We start from the raw sequence: 18,480 nt of genomic DNA, 5'->3' as shown, positions 1-18,480 counted from the left end.
CACCCCAGGGAGGCAGAAAGAGGTCCAAGGACTGGAGCTCTTGAGTGTGGTCATCAAATCCAACCAAAAAAGCAAAAGGAAAAAAACACAGGCAGGAGACACAGCAGGAACAGGGATCACCTCACCAGGGAGTGTGGGAAGGTTTGTGTGATGGTGGGGCTCTGTCACGGATCAAAGCAAAGCCTGAGAGGGCCTTCCCACACTCCTGTTTGCTAAAATCCGTTCTCTGTCCCCATTGGGATGCCTCAGGGTCAGCATGAGTTCCTGTGTGGGAAGGAGCAGCTGGGTAGTGAGGGAAAGCAAAGTCCAGGGTAAAATTGCCAGTGGCAGGAGGGAGCTGATGCCCCCAGCTCCTTCCACAGGTGCTTCCAGAACACCCCGAGAGCCACAGCTGGGAATGGGGACATGGCTCCAGCTGAGGGGGACATCAGGGCTCTGCTCTTCTCTCCAGGACCACAACGGGCTGGAATTAAGGGAAGCACCCACTCACCAGAATTCCAGAAATAAACAATGCTGTGTTTGGCCTCCTCAAGTTCCTTCCTCACGGAAGAAACACGGGAGATGTTTGAGAGTGGAAATATGGAAGTTTGGGGCAGGATGCAGAGGTGGGGCAGGCAGCATCAGCACTGGCAGGGGCAAGACATCCCTGCCTAGAGAGACCCCAAAACCTGCCCGGACCCTCTGGGGGGGATTAGGTTTAAGGTACAAACCCCTTGTGGGGGGCACCTAATTCTGCCCCCCAGCCACTGCCAGACTGTCCCAGAGCTCATCCCACTGAGGGGCTCTCCTGACTCCCCCAAGTCCAAACCTCACGGCACAGGGGCAGGAGACTCCATGGCTGCCTGGGATCAGCACCACGGCCACATCCTGCACAGCATTTGCCAGTGCCAGTGGAGCTGCCCAGGGCTGGATGGACCTGATCCCTGTGGGGTAACACTGCCTGGGAATGGAGATAGGAGCAAACAGGAGCTGAGAGCCCATGGAGCAACCAGGATGTGTGCAGGATTCTCATCTCCTGGACCGTGTTGGCTTCGCCTGACAAAGAAAAGCATCTGTGGAGCAGATAAATAAAACCAGGCAGTGCCTGGGGCCGCTTCCCAAAGCTGCCATGTGCTCTTCCAAACCAGCTATCATCAGCTCCTTCTCCAGTGATCTGAAATAGCAGGAGGGAAGCCCTTCAGCTGCATCATGAATCATCCCTGGGAGGCAGAGTGGTTATTTTTGTGGTTCTGTGGCTCACGTGGAGCTGCCAGTGCATCCCTCAGAGATGGGCTGCGGCAGCGGGACACACTCCTGTCCCTGCTGGGGGCTGCTTCCATGGGGACCAGGAATCCCGAGGGCCCAGCATCCCAGGAGGTTTGCTATGAAGGGAATGTGATGGTGAATGTCATCACAGGTTTGCCTTTGCTCCGGGGAAAAGGGAAAAGCTGTGCTGCTGGTGGGGGGGTTGGATGGGCACAGGAACAGCCCCGTGGAGCTCAGGATGTTGGTGTGAGTCCTCTCTCCTCTCCCTGAGCCTGATGGCTCCCATGAAAGCCACTCCCTGTGCCAGGGTCTCTCCTCTTTGGGCAGCATTTCAGACCACCATCACCCTCCACCACAGTGGAACTAAGCAAGAGAAGGAGGGGTGGATGAGGAGGAGTTGGCATATGCCTGAGCTGGGCACCCTGCAGGAAACCCTGCAGCACCTGTCACCCCAAGGTGACAAACACTGACTCTGTAATGAAGGAAACAGCAGGCAGGGACCAGAGCCCATGCCCACCCACCTGCCACCCCATCCTCCTGCGCTGGCTCTGAGGGGTAGGAGCCCCACGGATCAGAACAATGGGAATGTTCTTCCAGTTTGCCTGGAAAAGCCCCATTTGAGGTGGTGACAATGTGACAACAAACACGAGCTCCTCCCTCTCAGAGGGGTCACTCAAGACAAGCTGTGTGTGCCACTGCCCTCCTGGGCACTAGTTTGGGGGTGCCAGGGCCTGGTTGGGCCAGGCTGTGCCACCCAGCACCCAGCAGCAGCCTGGCCAGAGCCTGTGTTCCCGTTACCTGCTGGCACAGGAGCAGGGTGAGCTTACACAACATGGTCAGGCTGAAATATTTATCAGGCTGTTTAAAGGCAAACCAGGCAGGAGGCTGGGCAGGAGGGGAGCAAGCACACAAACATGGGGTGGTGGCCATGGCCCCCCTGAGCCCGCTCCAGGCTGCCAGGGGGTCCTTGGGAACTCCAAACATCCCTCCCTGAGTGCCCCCAATGTCCCTCAGTCACAGTGTGGTGCAGAGAGGATTGGGGCATGCAGGGTCAGGGCTGCCAGTGAGCTGGACACAGGGAGCTTGAACTTTGGGCCAGGAATTGGTGCCAGCACGTGCCTTTAGGCAGCACCAAGAGGTGCTGGGGCAAACAGGGGAAGCTGGGAAGTCACAGGGAGCCTGCTGGCATGGTGGATGCATGGACTGGTTTCACACTGGCCCCATGCTCTGGCCACACTCTTCCCAGTGCAGGTGCTACAGCCAGGGACCCTCTCCATGCAAATGCTGCCCCAAAACCAGGGGGAAGGCAGGGAGGGGGCCAGGCAGGAGAGCAACCAAGTTGGGGACAGGGGCTGCCAAAAAGAAAAGCAATCCTCATGCAGACCCATCACCACATCTCCCTGCAGCACAACCTCTTTGGAGAAGCAGTGGGGGCAGGATCAGCCCCAGCTCCCACCCCACACATGGGAGTGTGTGGAGTTGAAGGGGGGAAAAAAACCCCCAAGGACCAAAGCACCTCCTGCAGCCCCAGACATGGATAGACCTGGTCATGCATTTCAAGTTTGAAATGGCAAAAAAACCCCAAAAAATCACGCCAAACCACTTTGTTTCTCAACCAGGGGCCCCACCACTCCTAAAACCCCCAGGCACCTCAGCACAGCCGAAGAGCAGAGTCAGTAGAAACCTTTATTAAACACGAAGCTCAGAGGAACACAAGCTTATTAAATGGCAGTAAAAGTGAAAGTGCGTCTCCAGCCTGGCCCGGGGGGACCCCAGGACCCCCCTCTCCTCCCCTCCCCTCCCAGTGGCCTGGGGAGGGGGAGACAGAGCTGAAAGGCTGAAAGGCTGCACAGGGAGGGGAAGAAAAGCCTGGAGACAGCGTTGGGTCCTTACCTGCAGAGATGCACTCCCTGGGACACCTCTGTGTCCCCTAAGGGGACAAGCCCATGGTCCCGGGGCCACCAGCCCCATCCAGCCCCGTCCCCCCTCCTGCAGCCACTGCCACAGCCGTGGCCTTGCCAGTCTCATTTTGGACATGAGCAAAGCCAGGATGTGCTGGCAAGGCCCCGGTGGCCTCCTGCTCCTTCCTGCCCCCTCCATGTCCTGGGAGAGCTCCCACACGCCATAAATAATAAATAAATACCCCATGCTCAGCCAGGCTATGGGCAGCTCCCCACACAGGGGGGACAGCCCTGACCCAGCACCCCCCACATCTCCACCACCCCCTTCCAGCAAAACAAACCCTCTCAGCACCCTCACTCTGCTGTACAGCCCCCCCCAAACCCCCATGGAAATGAAACGCTGTCCCCAGGGGACAATAATAAATTAATCAAATCTATACACAGGACTGCTTAAAGCTCTGGAATGGGCTCCTGGGGGGCTGCCCTGGGCAGTTCCCCCGTGACCAGGGCCCTGTGGGAGGGGTCCCCCGAGATGGGAACCCCATCCTGGCATCCCCCCTTGTGGGGCTGGAGCTGAGGATGCCACTGGCCCCCCGCCTGGCTGGGGGGTCTGGAGGGAGAAGAAAATATTGCAAAAAGGGGATGGGAGAGGAGCGGCGGGCGCTGCAGCCAGAGGGGCTGCCTGCCCTGCCCGCCCTGCCAGGGCTGCCCCCCTCGCCTGGCAGCTCCCCCGAGCACCTGGGCAGAGCTTCAGAAGTCCAAGGGGGTGAAGTCCCCGAAGTTGCAGTCGAAGAGCTCGCTGATGCCCTCGCCCTCCTCCAGCCCGAAGTGATAGTCCTGCGCCTGCGGCGGCGACAGGTTGATGAACTCATCGGCCAAGAAACCCGCCAAGTCCTCCCTGCTCTGCTCCAGGAGAATGTCCATGGAGGCCAGAGGTGACAGGCTCACCTCCTCCACCTTGCTGGGCAGTGTGCTTGTCCCTGGCAGCAGCGCTTCTGTGGGGATGGGAAACAGCTGTAAATCCCACAGAAGTTGCCAAATAAACCCCCCCAAAAAACCATTTTATAGGCTATGGAGAACCCAGTTGTTCCCACCTCCCTGCCTTGCTGGGGTGCCCAAGCACCATCCCAGCTACTTGCTTGTGCTGACAGCTACAAACACAGCCAGAGCCACCGTGACATCACATCAACATCCCTGTCCCCAGCCCCACCTTGCTCTCCAGGAAGCAGTGGCATGTTCACATCCTGGGTGGGATGGAGGAGTGGGGAGGCTCTGGACTGTGAACACCTGGGAGATGAGTCCTCTGTGGAGGCTTTGAAGGGGCTCTTGACAGGGCTGCAGACCCCTGAGCTGTCCTCGGGGCAGAGGAAGACGTCGATGGGGCCCTGAGTGCTTCGCATGGAGACCTGGAAAGCCTGGGGAAGAGAGGAGAGAGGAGTGAGACAAGGAGGTGCAGGGATGCCCAGGGAGCACTGGGCTGTGCAGAGGGGTCAGAGGGTGACCCCAACTCACCTCTGCTGGGTCTGAGACCTGCAGCTGGGTCTCTGGGGGGGCTTTGATAACCATCACCATCTGCTCCGAGGGGTCCACGATGCTGCGGAGATCCTGGCAGGTCACATAGGCTGCGGTGGGGCAGGTCAAGGAGCAAACCCAGGGATCATTCCCTGCAGGGACCGCAGCCAGCCAGGCCCACCCCGGGGTTCACCCACATCCCCCCACCCAGCCAGTCCCATCCCATAACCAAAGGATATTGCTGGTTGGCGGGGTCCTCGGTGAGCAGGCGCAGCTGCACCGTGCACATCTGGATGAGCTCGTCCAGCTGCCTCTCGGCCGCCTGCAGCTCCCGCAGCTCCTTCTCCAGCAGCCGGTGCCGGCCGGGCGCTCCCACGGTGGCCTGGCTGCCCCTGGGGAGCACCGTGCCCGTCAGGAGCCAGACCCCACAGCTCCCGCTGTCCCCACCCAGGCCAGGCTACATCCCACCCCACACCCAGGGAATCAGCCTTGTCCGGATTTCCCGGTAGGGCACAGCCCTGGGGTCCATTCCCCGAGCCTGGATGCAGCCCCCCCGCTCCCTGGGATGACTTGGGGAGCCCGAGGGGGACTCGCAGTGTTGGTATTCCTGTTTTGCCTGCTCAGGAGCCACCTGCCACTGAGCACAGCCCTTCCACAGGGAGCCACCACTTGACCCGTGAGCAGATGCTCTGGTGACCCTGCTTTGAACTTCTCCACCCTGCTAAGACCCTGCTCTACCCTGAGCCTGGCCCAGACGGCCCTCCCAGCCCAGACACAGCCCCATGAGCCCAGCCAAGGGACATACAGCCACTGGATGTGGTTCTTGGATTTCTTGGTGATGAGCTGAATGCCCTCCAGGACATTGGTGATGTCGTAGATGCGCCTCTTCTGCACCTTCAGGACCTCGGCCGCCCAGTTGAGATCCACCACGCCATCAGGTGACTGGCTCAGGAGCTCCAGGAAGCGCTTGGTGGTGAGGTTCAGGGAGGTTTCATAGCGGGACTTCTCTCCAGGAGACTTTGCCCCTGCCAGCCACCGAGGACAAGTGTGATTTTAGCCACAAGGCTAGAGCTGAGAGGTCCCAAAACTCCCCCCATGCTTGCAGGTGGCTCATGCACCAGGGACCAGGACCGGCACCCCAAAACAAATGTGCTTTCTCAGGGCAATGGGGTGAGCTCCCCAAACCCTCCATGGGAAGGATGCTGCAGGACCTGGCACAGGCTCTGACACCTGTGCTCCATCCTGACCACAACCTCAGCTGTGCCAGGCAGGGCTCAGGGGGGAGATAACAGAAGGTCCCCCCGGGACACTGCACCCACCCCATGCTGGCAGCTACAGCTCCACCCCACAGGGAGGGATGGAGCAGGTGTGGTGCCCAGCAGCTGGGCAGGACAACTATGTCACCAGCCCAGGGGACAGCAGCAGCTGTGGACAGCGGACAGAAAGAGGTCAGCCCCAGGAACAAACTGACATGAAGGAAAAGGAAGAAGCTGCCTGTGGGAGCTGAGTGGGGCTGCAGCACTCCTGCTCTGGGCTGGGCTGTCAAGGGGGGGGCAGGAGGAGCAGTACCTTTAGCAGGGTTCCTGGCCTTGCCCCGGACCACCGGCAGGCTCTCTGCTATGTACTGGTGATCTGTCTCCAAGTTCAGCTTCCTCTTCACCTGCAAGGGATGGGGCCATCAGAGGGGCAGCGACCATCCCACTGGTCATGGAATGTGACCCGAGGGATCGCCCCAGGGTCACGGAGGCCCGGCAGGAAGGGACTGACAGGAGCAGCTCCGCGGCTGCCACGCACGCCAGCGGGGATGGGGGGCTGTCCCCGTCGCGGGGGCCCCGCCAGGCTGGGGGAGCGCCCCAAGGCCGGCGCAGGCCGCGGCGGGGGAGGCAAAGCACGGCCCAGCGCCCGGGCCTGCGGCTTCCGGAGCGGCAGCGGGGCAGGGCCGGCCCGGCAGGTGCTGCGTGGCACGGCCCGGCTGTACGGCAGGGCACGGCCGAGAACGGCCTGGCACGGAGCAGGGCGTGACATATGGCACAGCACGGGGCAGAGCAGGGAGCAGCACGGCCCGGCCCGGTTCGGTGTACAGCACGGCTCGCTATACAGCCCAGCTCGGTATCGCACGGCTCGCTATACAGCTCGGCCTGGTAAATAGCCCAGCTCGGTGTACAGCCCGGCTACACGGCACGGTCGGTACCCAGCCGGCTCGAAGCGGCCCAATACTGCACGGCCCAGCACACAGCCCGGTCCCCGCAGCCCCCGCCCGCCCACCGCCCCCCCCGTCCCACTCGCGGGGGTTACCGGCGGGCGGCCCAGCGCGGGCCGTCTGGGCGCGGCGCCGGGGCGGGCGGGCTGCGGCGTGGCGAAGAGCAGGAGGTCGGTATCGGGGTGGCCGCCGCCGCCCGCGGGCTCCTCGGCGGCGGCAGCGGCGGAGACGATGAGGAGGTGCGGGGAGGCGCTGCCCAGCAGCGCCGCCAGCCCCGCCGCGCCGCCCGCCGCCGCCATGGCTCACATGGCAGCCGGTGCCGCCGGGGCGGCGGGCGGCGCGGCGGGCAGGGCGCGGGCTGAGGCGCGGCCCATGGCGGGCGCGGGGCCGCTCCGCTCCGGCTCCAGCCCCGGCTGCAATCCCAGCCGCGGCTCCGCTCGCTGCCCGCCGGCTGTCTCGGCGCGCCGGCCCCGCGCGCCTTTGCGCGCCAAATCCTTTTTGCCGCGAAAAGCGGCGCGAGCCGCCCCGCCGCCCGCCCATTGGCTGCGCCCGGCGTGGCGGGGGCGGAGAGGCGCGCTCCCATTGGCTGCGCCCGGCGGGGCGGCGGGCGGTGCCGCGCGCCCATTGGCGGGCGGGGGGCCGCGCTGACAGGCGGCCAATCGGCGACGTCGCGCCGGGGGCGGTGGCCAATGGGAGCGCGGCCCGGGGACGCGGCGGGGGCGCCGCGTGGGTGCGGAGCGGGCGGGGCGGGGTGGGGTGGGGTGGGGGTCCCCTCCCTTGTGTCCCCTTCTTGTGTCCCATCCTTGTGCTCCCCGTGTCTCCTCTCGCGTCCCCTCTTGTGTGTCTCTCATATGCCCACCCTGTGCCCCTCGTGTGTGTCCCCCTTTTGTCCCCCCATGTGTTCCTGCCATGTGCCCACCCTGTGTCCCCCCGCGGATTCCCCGCTCCCAACCGGCCCTGGCCACTCCTGCTTTTCCCAGCCATGGGAAAGCCTCGGGCAGAGCCGGTCCCTCCCGGGCTGACGGGCTTCCGGCTGCGGGCACGGCCGTTCCCCGCTCCGGATGGCCCGGGAGGGCACCGGCACACACCCACAGCGAAGTTCGTACCGCTTGCCCCACCCTCGGGTAGCACTGGTGGCACACAGGGGGGGGGTTGGGCTTTGCGGGCTATCCCTTTGTGTCCCCTTTCCCCAGGGGTGACCCCAGCCCGTGCAGAGATGAGCTCAGTGTTATTCCTCTCCCTCGTTAAAAGCACAACCCCGAGACTCCAGGCGAGGCTATCGGGAAGCCTGGAGGCTCTGACACTGTTCCAGGGGTCCGGCTCGCATGGAAAGCCTGGGATGCCGCAATCTGCTCTGTCCGTTTGCCGGGTGATTCACGGCATTCTGTGTTTCCAAACACCCACCAGCTGTGGATCTCGGCGGCTCCTGCAGCGCTCCTTGATAACCCCTTGCAGGGCAGCACGGAGGGAAAGCTCTGCTGGGAGCACAGCCCGCACTTGGCCGTGCCCGGAGCGATCCCTGGCCGTGGGACCGCGCGATCGGGGAGGGGCAGGGACAGAGGGGTGGCAGACGGGGCCGGGAGTGGCCCCATATGCTGGGAGGGATGATAGTCCGGCCCCAGACAGGCACAGGCGGCTCCCACCGCCGGTATCTGCTGCCTGCAGGACACCGATAACCCCCCACTGCATGAGAAGGCAGAATTAAAAATGAAAAAAAAATACATCCTGCTATTAAAATAACCTAAAAAGCACTTAAAGATTAGACCTTTTGCAGGGCCCAGAGATGTTGAAGCTCGTGAGGGAAGTGTGGAGTGAGGGGGTCTCAGCCAGGCACCCAAAGCCCCTCTGAGCCGAGCCCAGGGTTTAACCCCTCTGTGCCCCCCAAAAGCTGCCCCACAGGTCCCCAGGGGGCCTCCTGGTGGAGCACAGTGACCCCCAACCCCTTGGTGCTGCCAGGCAGGGCTGTGGGCCAGTGCTGGCTCCCACCCCGGCCCTGCTGCCGCCCCTGACCTGCCCTGGATGAGGAGATGGGGTGTTTTTTCCAGCAGTGCGTGGGATGCGGGAGGCATTCCCAGGGCTGAATTAACTCCTGTGCTGCAGAGCAAATCCTGACATGCAGTGCCCCTGCTCCGGCCTAACAGGTTTCTGGCTTCAAAGGATTTTCTGCTGGATACTTTGGCAGTGGCTGTAATTCCCCCGAGGACTGTCAGTGCCGTGATTTCCCCGGATCCCCACATCCTTAAATACACCAGGAACATATTGCATGGCCGTGACCAATCACATCAGCTCGCTGTGCCTCATTTCTTCATCAGCAGAGAGCAAATGGAAACGCTGCCTTGCTTACAGGAAATTAATACAGTTAATTAACACTTGGCCCCTCTAATATTCCAGGGCCCGCTCTCCAGAGCCCTTCCACTGCAGTATCATCATTACCGTGATGCACAAGCAACAGTTAGACCAGATGTTTGCACACAGTTAATGCTTCTTCCATCTGGGGAGGGGGAGAAAAGGCAGCCCCACCAGCCTGGCGGGAGCGCATGGCTGGCAGTGCCTTCCCCATCCCCGGGGAGCCCCAGCCAGGCGCTTCCTGGGCTGCAGCGGGGTTTGGGACACAGCTGCTGCACCAGCTGCTCCCGCTCCGCTCACAAAGGCTGGGTCCTCCCCTAATTCATGCGGGAGCTTATCCGGGGGGGCAGCAGCTCTGCCCCCTTCCCCCGGAGCTGCTTGGCTGCGCTACAACTTCTCCAGGGCTTTCAGTGGCGCGAAAAAGGGCGGCTGTGGAGACAAATGAAAGGCGAACGCTGGCGGGAGAGGGGCGGGCAGGGGCTTTCCTTGCATGTATATGAGGGGAAGCAGATGAATCCCGTCTCCTGCACAGCTGCAGCCTCCCCCCGGCCTCGCCAGCCCCGCTAAGGAGTGCAGACGTGCTCCCGAGATTAGCTGTCTGCCGGGTGCTGCACGCAGATAAAGCCCTGTCTCCACGGTCACACTTGGTCCTGGAGAGGATCAGGAAGGATGTTTGGACAGTTTGTACCACAACAGGATTTACCCCACCACAGTCCCTGAGTTTGGGTGGGTTTGGCTGCCCTGCACAATGGGGTGGACGCAGGTCAAGGGGTGTCTGCTGGTCTCTGCATGGATAGAAAAATGTGGAGCAGGGCTGCAGGTGGAGCCAGAGCTGGTGCCATGGAAAATCATCTCCTGGCAGCAGGAGCAGGCAGGATACAAACCTACATCCCTGTGCTCAGTTAAGTGTAGCATGTGGGTGTCCCAGGAACACATTTACTGTCCTTGTCATCGCAGTTGGTTGGTCCTGTCTTCAGCAGTTCCCACATGGAGTGTGCTGAGCTGTCACATGGAATGATTGCAGCAGGGCTTCTCCCAGGCTCTCCTGCCAATGCTCCTGTTCCCAGTGCTTTGATTTGTTCCCATGAGGGTGCAGCTCTCAGCACAAGAGGCCCTGGAGACCTCACTGCAGAGGGGACAGACAGCTGGGGAAAGCCCAGAGCCCCCCAGTTCTGTCCTGACCTCACCCGCTCACCTGTTCTTGCTCCACTCTCCACCACCTGAGCCATTGCCTTTGTCCTACAGGAACCAAAACGATTTTCTGGTAGCACAAATTACCTAGAGTATCTAAGCTTGCTTGTGGCAGAAGGACAGCATCCCTGGCTAAGGTGTCTCCTCCTAGAGCCCAGTCCCAAGAGCCAGGAACTGCCTATTCCCTTGCATTGTTTACAGATGACTACACCAGCTACTCTCTTGGATGCTGGGCACAACAGACTCAGCAGTGTTAGTTCCTCCTCTCATAGGATGGCATCTGTTATCAGAGCTCACACCAATCCATGGAGTCTTTCAGTGGAAGCAACAGGGGCACAGAGCTCATTCACCCCCCACTCTGCTCTTCACACCCAAACAGGACAATTTTGTCCCAGCCTCTGTGAGGCAGAGCAGTACAAACACACACTTCCCAGCCCCATGGCTAAAAGCCACTCCATTCCACAGAGCTCTTCCATTTCCTTCACTCAAGCCTTGTGGAGGAATGGAGAGGCTGAAGTGCTTCTTGGGAGTCATCAAGGAGTAATTTGGGAATATACCCCCTTGATGTTACCTTCTGTGCTTCAGCTTCTAGTCAGCTCTAGTGACAAAGCAGCCCAAGTTCCCTTCCCAGAAGGCTCAGAGCACGGTCACTGGAACTGGGAACCCAAAAAGCAGGTGAAGAGTCAGAGCAGAACCTGTAGGTGACTCAGAGCTTCACCTGGAGCAGAAGAGGAGCTCAGACAGAGTATGATGCTTTGTGAGGAGGTAAAAAATCACTTCAAGGCAGGACTGGCATCAATTTGAGGGTGTTAATTTGGCTTCTCACAGGCACAGGCTGTACACTCCAGTATCCCAGCAGCTACAAAGCAGGAGCTTTTGTCTTACAGTCACTCAGTGCTCCCCTGGCAAGAGGGACCTCCTTCCCCTGCCTGTGCCATCCATAGGGAGCTCCTCACACAGGGATTGCTTCATCCCCACTCCCATAGCAGTTACCTTTACAGCTTGGAAGAAGCAGTGAGATCACTCACACACATCCTTATTTTCCATATTTGTGTAGGTCCCTATTTTATCTGAGGGGCAGACCAGGTACAACCTCGTGCCCAGTGCCCTGTACCTGTGCCCTGCTCTGGCAGAGGGTCCTGCCACAGGCTCCTGCCCCAAAGAGGAGTGTTTGGTAAGGGATGACAGCCACCCCAATTTGTTCCTGCAGTTGGCATCCTTATCCCAGCCAGCGTTGCAGGAGGTAAATCTGAATGTGTGGTCAATGCTGGTAACACAGGAGCAAAAGTGATGCCAAAAATGCACCTCATGCATTGCTCTTCTACATACAGGACCAGAGACACGCAATAATCAAGCATCACTTCATATATTTTAGCTTAATAATGATGACAGTAAAAAAGCCCACCAAAAATTAGGGTTTTTTATTCTTATAGAAAGCATGGTATTGTAATATTCAAAGAACGATTATACAGATAAAATCCACATAAGAAATCAATTCAGAGTAGACAGAGCTACATCAACAACCCACTGCCCCCCTCTTTTGCATGTTTTAAAACCAAAAACTGAGATATTCCTACAAGCATTTTGATCAGTGTCATACAAGTTACCTGAGTTTATAACTTTATTCTACACCATCAGAAAATCAGGGCTTGGATTACACAGCAATTATGAGCACAAATTATATGCCAAAAAGAGAGGTAATAATACTTGTATTAGCTTTTAATTTGCTTTTCTCCTTTCCTCATCACCAGGGACAGATGAAAATTCTTCTAAGCAAAGAAAAAAGTTACCTCCTCCAACAATCTGGTATGAACACACAGGTTGACAAGTCAAGATTAGCACCCCTAAAACACTAACACTGGCAGACAGACATTATGCCTTATTTTCCCTCCCCCTCCTTATCTGCTGGATTTCAAAAGCAGCATCAGAAAACACATTCTGCTCAGGTTGGCACGAGCCAGGAACACAAACACAACCTGAGCAATAGGAAGCAGCACACGGCTCGGGGTATTATCCAAAGGTCACATTTGTGCTGATGCAGTGAAAATCAGTTGGAATCCCAGGAGTTTCTCCTGTGTGAGGGTATCTCCACAGGGTTCTGGTCACTCCACAAGCTCAGTGTGCACAGGGGGTCATGGGGGTCCCCACGGATGCCTGGCTTGGCTCTCTTTCACAAGCCAGGGATCATCCCTGCATTTCCACCCACACCCAACCTGGTCTAAAGCAGAGCTTTGATCTATTCTACCAGGGCAAGGAAGTCTCACAGCACTGACATCAAAGCTCTTCTGCAGCCTCTCCACCCTGACCAGGTTGCCCACAGAAGTTGTGGCTGCCCCATCCCTGGAAGTGTCCAAAGGCCAGGCTGGACAGGGCTTGGAGCAACTTGGGCTAGTGGAAGGTGTCCCTGCCCAGGGCAGGGAGTTGGAGTAGATATTTAATGTCCCTTCCAACTCAAACCATTCCATGATTCTATGACACCTGTCCTGAACATGGACATTTATCTGGTCATTGTTGTCATGCTACAAACACAGGCTCACACCTTTTCAAGAGCTTCTCTGTGGCACTTATTGGACAAGCACAGGCTTTCCTTTCAGAAATGCACTCCCCTTAGCTGACAGGATCAAACACAGCACAGAAAACCTTAGCTAACCCAAATGTCAGGCACCCATTTAATTTTCGCCTTTGTTAAATAATGTAATTGTCCCGGAAACGGTTCTCCAGCCATCCTGAGAGCCAGCACCAGTACACAACGTGTCCTCCAAAGGGAAGGGAAGCACAGTGGGTATGCCAGGGCAGCAGGCAGCATCAGTAAACAACCCCGAGCCTGCTTTGTTCCTCCATAAAATAAATGATTAATAGCTCAGGATAGTCAGCCTGCTTGAGAAGCTCAGGCTTGCTGAAAACTTTTGATCAGTTTGATTCATTAACCTTTAAAACTGCCTCTAAAAGAGGCTTAAAATCTGAAGAGGTATCATTTTAAACATTACTTTTATCCAGTAATCCTAATTTTTTATGAACTGAGCTAAGATTGAGACACTCTGCTCCTCTTTAGAGACACTCAGCATAAGCCAGGTGTCAAAGAAGAAATAACAGGAGAAAATAAACTGGTGTAGACAAACAAACCCATGTTCATCTTAAAATTCAAAACCAGTCAGGGCTGGGGGGGGGGGAAGAAAATGGCACTCCTTTGTGATCCTTAAGCACTTGGCTGATTCGCAGGTGGCTTCCCAACTGTCTCTTTATTTCTCCTAGTTTTAATGCTAATAAAAAAGGAACCCAAACAGGGGGCTCAACTCCCCACACAATGCCCTGGGGGAGGGCAGGGAGTGTAACTTACATATCCCAAAAGTCTGACTCAGACAAATTACTTCTAGTTCACTTCCCTACTACACGCCCGCATTGTTCCGACACCTTGGCGGCAGAAGGGGCTCATCCCCAGCTATCTGGTCCCAGGGACAGCACTGGGGGCTGATGTCATTAAGGAGCTGTTCCAATTGCTTCCCTGGGGAAAGCAGTGACTTGCAGCTTAACGTCCTGCCCCCGGCCCAGCGGGAACACCAACGGTCCCAGCGCCTGGCTGGGCAGGCAGGGACAGGGATGGCAGCTGCTTCCTGGGGCTCCAGTGCAGATGGCTGGAGGCTGGGGCACAGTGTGCTCGCAAAGTGAGACTGGGGGGACGTTCCCAGGAGAAAAAGGGTGTTTCTTTGAGCCAGTGACACAGTCGCTGCTGCCAGGTTGATCCTGTAAACTGGGTATTGGCTCGGATTCACCTTCCAGAGAGCGCAGACTCTACGTCTGGGTACAAAGGACAGGCCACTTGTCCTTCAGAACTTCAGCAGCAGCCACTCGGTTGCAGTGCTACAACTACTAGCAAAAGGAAATCATTTCGCCTCTAAGGGAATCACAAGCCTTTCTCAGAGGAAGAAAACACCAGCTACAAATGAAACGAGATTAAAAACTTCTCACGGAACCAGCCCCGTGCCATCTCTGGCTGCAACAATTACACACGGTCAAGGATTTGTGAGTCTAATAGTTTTAGGGAGAAATTCCCAAGCCACAGCTGTCAGGTTGTGGAAGGGTTTTCTGAAATCCCATCAAAGCTTGGAGGAATTCAGCAATATTAGCAGAATACAAATGTTCTCATTTGGAACAACACTGAGGCTTCTGACAGCAAAATCGTGATGCTTCAGCTACCCAGCAAATAAAGATGTTTATAAAGGAGTCAGACCTGATCTGTAGCTTCAGTAGTTTTTCTGTATCTGAATCTTTAAGCTTATCTATGCCAAGAAAAATATTTAACCACAAAGAAACAAACCCAATTCCTGACTTTTATAACTTTCCTGGGGTCTGATTAAATGCTGATTAATGTTCCAACTGAAGTATTTAGTCCAGACTGTAATAGCAGGTGAAACTAGGAGTTAAAGGTACCTCAGACAGTTATTATGGTAAAGAAGTATCTTGTTTTTTGGACACCATGTACAATCAGGGGTTTGCATGGCACAAGCTCAAAGAAAAGTGGGAAGACAAAGAATAAAGCAGCACTCTGAATATGCATAAGAGTAACAAAACAGTTTAGGAGGACAAGGAAAAATCACTTAAGAAGAAATTGGGAATTTTTTTCTACTCAGAAGCCACCTGAAGTTCAATGTACTGTTTCAGTTGTACCTTTGCATAGGACAAATTGCCAGAGCCTGGAAGGTAAAGAGAGTTCAAAACATGATGAAAACAGCATCAGCACGATTATGCAACGACATGAGCAGCTCAGGAACAAGCAAATGGACACAGGGAGAGCAAACAAAACAGTCCCAGCCAAGCCAAAAGGGAACAGGGAACTTAATGACTCCCTTGGAAACTTCACCACATCAAACCAGCGCGTCAGGAATTATCTGAATGCACATCATCGAGTGAACCGTGTAGTGTCATATGGCAGTGTATTAACAGCTTGAATTTATTAATTTAATTTTAAAGCAGTTTTTGTGCTTTCTCAGTTGTTTAGTCAATCTTCTGCTACAGCCCAGGGTGTGCTGCACCATCCTGAGGCTCAGCAGTTTTAAGAGTCACTCATATATTTATCCATGGCCTCAACCTGGCTCAGCAGCAAACCTGCACAAACTACAGGTACATTCCAATTTGATTACAGCCAACCCCTGCCACTCCTGTGGAGGGCAGATCCTGGCCCTAAGAGAAACCCATGTGTGCCTTCCCCCAAAATAAAAGTGCCTGTTCAAAGCTCAGTGTGAGATCTGAGGGCGGGAACACGCCCCGGCCTGTTTGCAGAGGAGCCCAAGTTGCATAACTGATTTTGGTATTTAGTTCAAGCAGCTTTTAAAAACTTTACAAGTAAGTTTAAAATAATTACAAGGTATTAATTAGTGCACTTTGCAGAGGCACAGATTCAGCCCAAGTGCATGGGAGAAACTGAGCAAAAATAGTCCTGCCAAGCATGATTTACCAGGCTTGTACAAGACAATCTTAACAGTTTTATTCTCAAAAATTTTATTGTCTCCCAGAGGGAAAGGTCCAGATAAACTCTCTCAAGGAGCACACAACTTGTAATGTGTCCTTGTAACAGTTTAAGCAGGATTTCCAGCCATCCACAGCAATGAAAAAATAACATCCCTGCTTTCATGATGTCCCCCACTCCCACCACACCACGGTGAGCACAGCAGCACAGAGAAAAAAACACTTGTGAGCATTCAGGTGAGCCCTAAAACATGTTTTCATACTCTCCACTTACTGTCAGGCTGTCTCTTTATAAGTTATATTTAGTTTCTTAAAAAACAATACCCAGAAAACCCCAAACCCAAACACAGAGGGAAAAAAAGGCCTCTTAAAAAAGACTGCAGCAGGTTTCTGTGGGGTGTGCGTTTCTGCAGACAGTTTCTGTGGGGTGTTTACTTGCTCTAAACAGAGCCAAGAGACTAGTCAGAACATTTTGGCCGGGATACAAGAGGCAACTCTGCTTGATAGATGTTAATTTAAAAAATCCCAGGTCAAGAGCAACAGAATAACCTTTTCCCCTCAGCTGCCCAGAGGTCCCATCCCATCCAAAGGTGCTTTGCAGGGAAGCACCTACTTGCTGTCTGTCCTTTTGTTGTAAAGGAGGAAGTCAGACAGGTCGTGCCACACCTCACTGTCCTCGTACAGGTAGGTCATGGAGGACTGCAGGGAGGGCTGCAGAGTCTCTCTGTGGTACTCAAAGAGCCACAGCACTGTCCCCCACACCAGGGCAGCCACGAGGGGGAAGGGATCCTGCTTGGGCTGTGGGATGTAGCCCTTCTCCACAGCCAGCCGGGACAGGCCGAACAGGATCCGGGACAGCAGGTACATGATGATCTGCAGGGGAGAAACCCAGAGAGCTTTGGGTGAGCAGCCTGAGCTCACACAGCAGCCAGGCTAAGCTGAGCTCACACAGCAGCCAGGCTAAGCTGAGCTCACACAGCAGCCAGGTTAAGCTGAGCTCACACAGCAGCCAGGCTGAGATTCAGAAGCCATAATCCACCCGAGAGGGGCGGGAGCGATTCACCCGACTTAAAAGCAAACAGGCTGTGGTTCACACACCAACAGTCTGTAAAACCACAAGTGTTTGTTGTCTTCTCTGCATCCTCGAAGTCCTGCTTCTCTGCTGCTGCTCTAATTCAGCAATCGACAAGTTAAACTTGATGCAACACATCTTGGCAGTTGCACAAACTTTTCTTTGCTCAGTTAATGCCACCTCAGAATAGACCCAGAGCAGCTCTGTTCACCTGCCAAGCAGATCTGAACTCAGGAGCCTGGACACAGCTAAAACCAGGCTCAAGAACACTCTGGACTAATCTGCATCTCTGTGTTTTAGTCATTAATCTGTGACTGTGTGTTAAGAACCAGCTTTAACTCCAGTGTCCCCTGAGCAGCTTTTGTCAGTGTAACCTGTTTAGTTGTCCCAGAATATTCTGAGTTGGAAGGGACCCACAAGGATCATCAAAGTCCAACTCCTTGTCAGTTTAACCAGTTTAGTTCAGTGAAGCTCAGTAACTGATCATGTTCCACACTCACAGCACTCAGATTCAAGGGTTTAACCCTGCAATGGGCAGACCAGGAGCAGAGTCAGTGACCACAGCTCAGGCAACAGCTGGGATAACCCAAAAGCTTTGGATCACCTGCCTGCCTCCCTAGGAATTCAGTGCAGCTCTGAAGGTAAATCTGAGCTTTTAGCACTCCAACTGCTCATGGAGGGACACAACCACCTCTGGGACTGGAGTGCAGAGCAGGCAAAACAAGAATCTGTGCAAAGAACATGATATAAGAGTAATTGCTGCACGGTCAGAACCGCCTGGAACAAGCCACCAACCACTTCCTGGCACACTTGCTGTTTTTCCTGGTCAAAGAAACTTCCAGCGAGTGCATTTACCTGGCTGTTGATGGGATTGTTCTCACCAAACACCAGCCAGCCCCCAATGCAGGCTGCAAGGAAAGCATGGAATGGGATTTTCTTCCCCTGCAGGCGGGACTGTGCTGCCATGAGCCCCTTGTAGGTGAAGACGAAGTAGGCCAAGTTCCGGGAGTGGGCGTAGGTGGCCTGAGCAATGGCCTTCAGCTTCTCCCTCAAACTGAAGAAAAGGAACAGACAATTAGGAGAGGGAAAAGGCACGACCCCTGCACTCAACTCAGCCTGGTCACTACACCCCTCACCTACACTGACAGCTTGGGCAGCCCGCGGAATATCTTGTGAGGGAGGAGAAATCCCCTCACCTCTGATCCCCAAATCAGAGCACAGAGTGCAGACTGTACCTCTGTCTCATTCTCTGAACAGTCAAACAGTCCTTTTTTTAAAATTTTTGCCTAAATGCAAACCTCTGGCATGAGCAGAGAAAGCCACAACGTGCTCTGCTCTACTCTAGGTTCCCATATTTCCATGGGGAGCAGAGCACTGCTGTTGGCATCTTCTAATTCCTCCCCTATCCACTGGTCCTCACCAACCACCCTATGAGCAGTTAACTCCCCCCAACTATGTATATTTGTGTGTGCTTCACTAATAGAGCAGGCTCAACCACGGCTCACGTACCTTTCTTCTTTTTAAAACCCCTGGAAACATGAAAAAGAGAC

At 55.6% G+C, this 18,480-nt stretch overlaps 2 protein-coding genes across 4 annotated transcripts in view; both read right to left on the bottom strand.

Moving 5' to 3' along the window:
* The window catches only part of PXMP4 (peroxisomal membrane protein 4), a 131,123-nt gene that overhangs the window by 111,979 nt on the left and 664 nt on the right, over positions 1-18,480 (bottom strand). For 2 of the 3 annotated variants that reach the window (XR_007907035.1, XR_007907034.1), the window contains exons 3-4: positions 17,786-17,984; positions 12,779-16,731 (exon numbers count right to left, since the gene is read on the bottom strand). Coding sequence is in view for 1 of the 3 variants with exons in the window: in XM_051802823.1 (XP_051658783.1) it covers positions 16,468-16,731; positions 17,786-17,984 (463 nt within the window). In the remaining 2 variants the exon portion in view is untranslated. Of the gene's footprint in view, positions 1-11,799; positions 16,732-17,785; positions 17,985-18,480 lie in introns of those variants that run through there. The other variant, XM_051802823.1, reaches the window with a different exon arrangement.
* E2F1 (E2F transcription factor 1) lies at positions 2,707-7,350 on the bottom strand. The gene is made up of 7 exons (XM_051802801.1): positions 6,954-7,350; positions 6,228-6,318; positions 5,464-5,683; positions 4,898-5,050; positions 4,659-4,773; positions 4,357-4,561; positions 2,707-4,141 (listed from the first exon to the last, which is right to left on the bottom strand). The coding sequence occupies exons 1-7, from the start codon at positions 7,155-7,157 to the stop codon at positions 3,897-3,899; spliced, it is 1,233 nt and encodes a 410-aa protein (XP_051658761.1). The 5' UTR covers positions 7,158-7,350; the 3' UTR covers positions 2,707-3,896.

This window comes from Manacus candei, unplaced genomic scaffold, assembly GCF_025592945.1.
Source record: "Manacus candei isolate 608988 ecotype Guabito, Panama unplaced genomic scaffold, ASM2559294v1 h1tg000057l, whole genome shotgun sequence".
Lineage (NCBI taxonomy): Eukaryota > Metazoa > Chordata > Aves > Passeriformes > Pipridae > Manacus > Manacus candei.
This window is presented reverse-complemented; position numbering and strand designations above follow the sequence as displayed.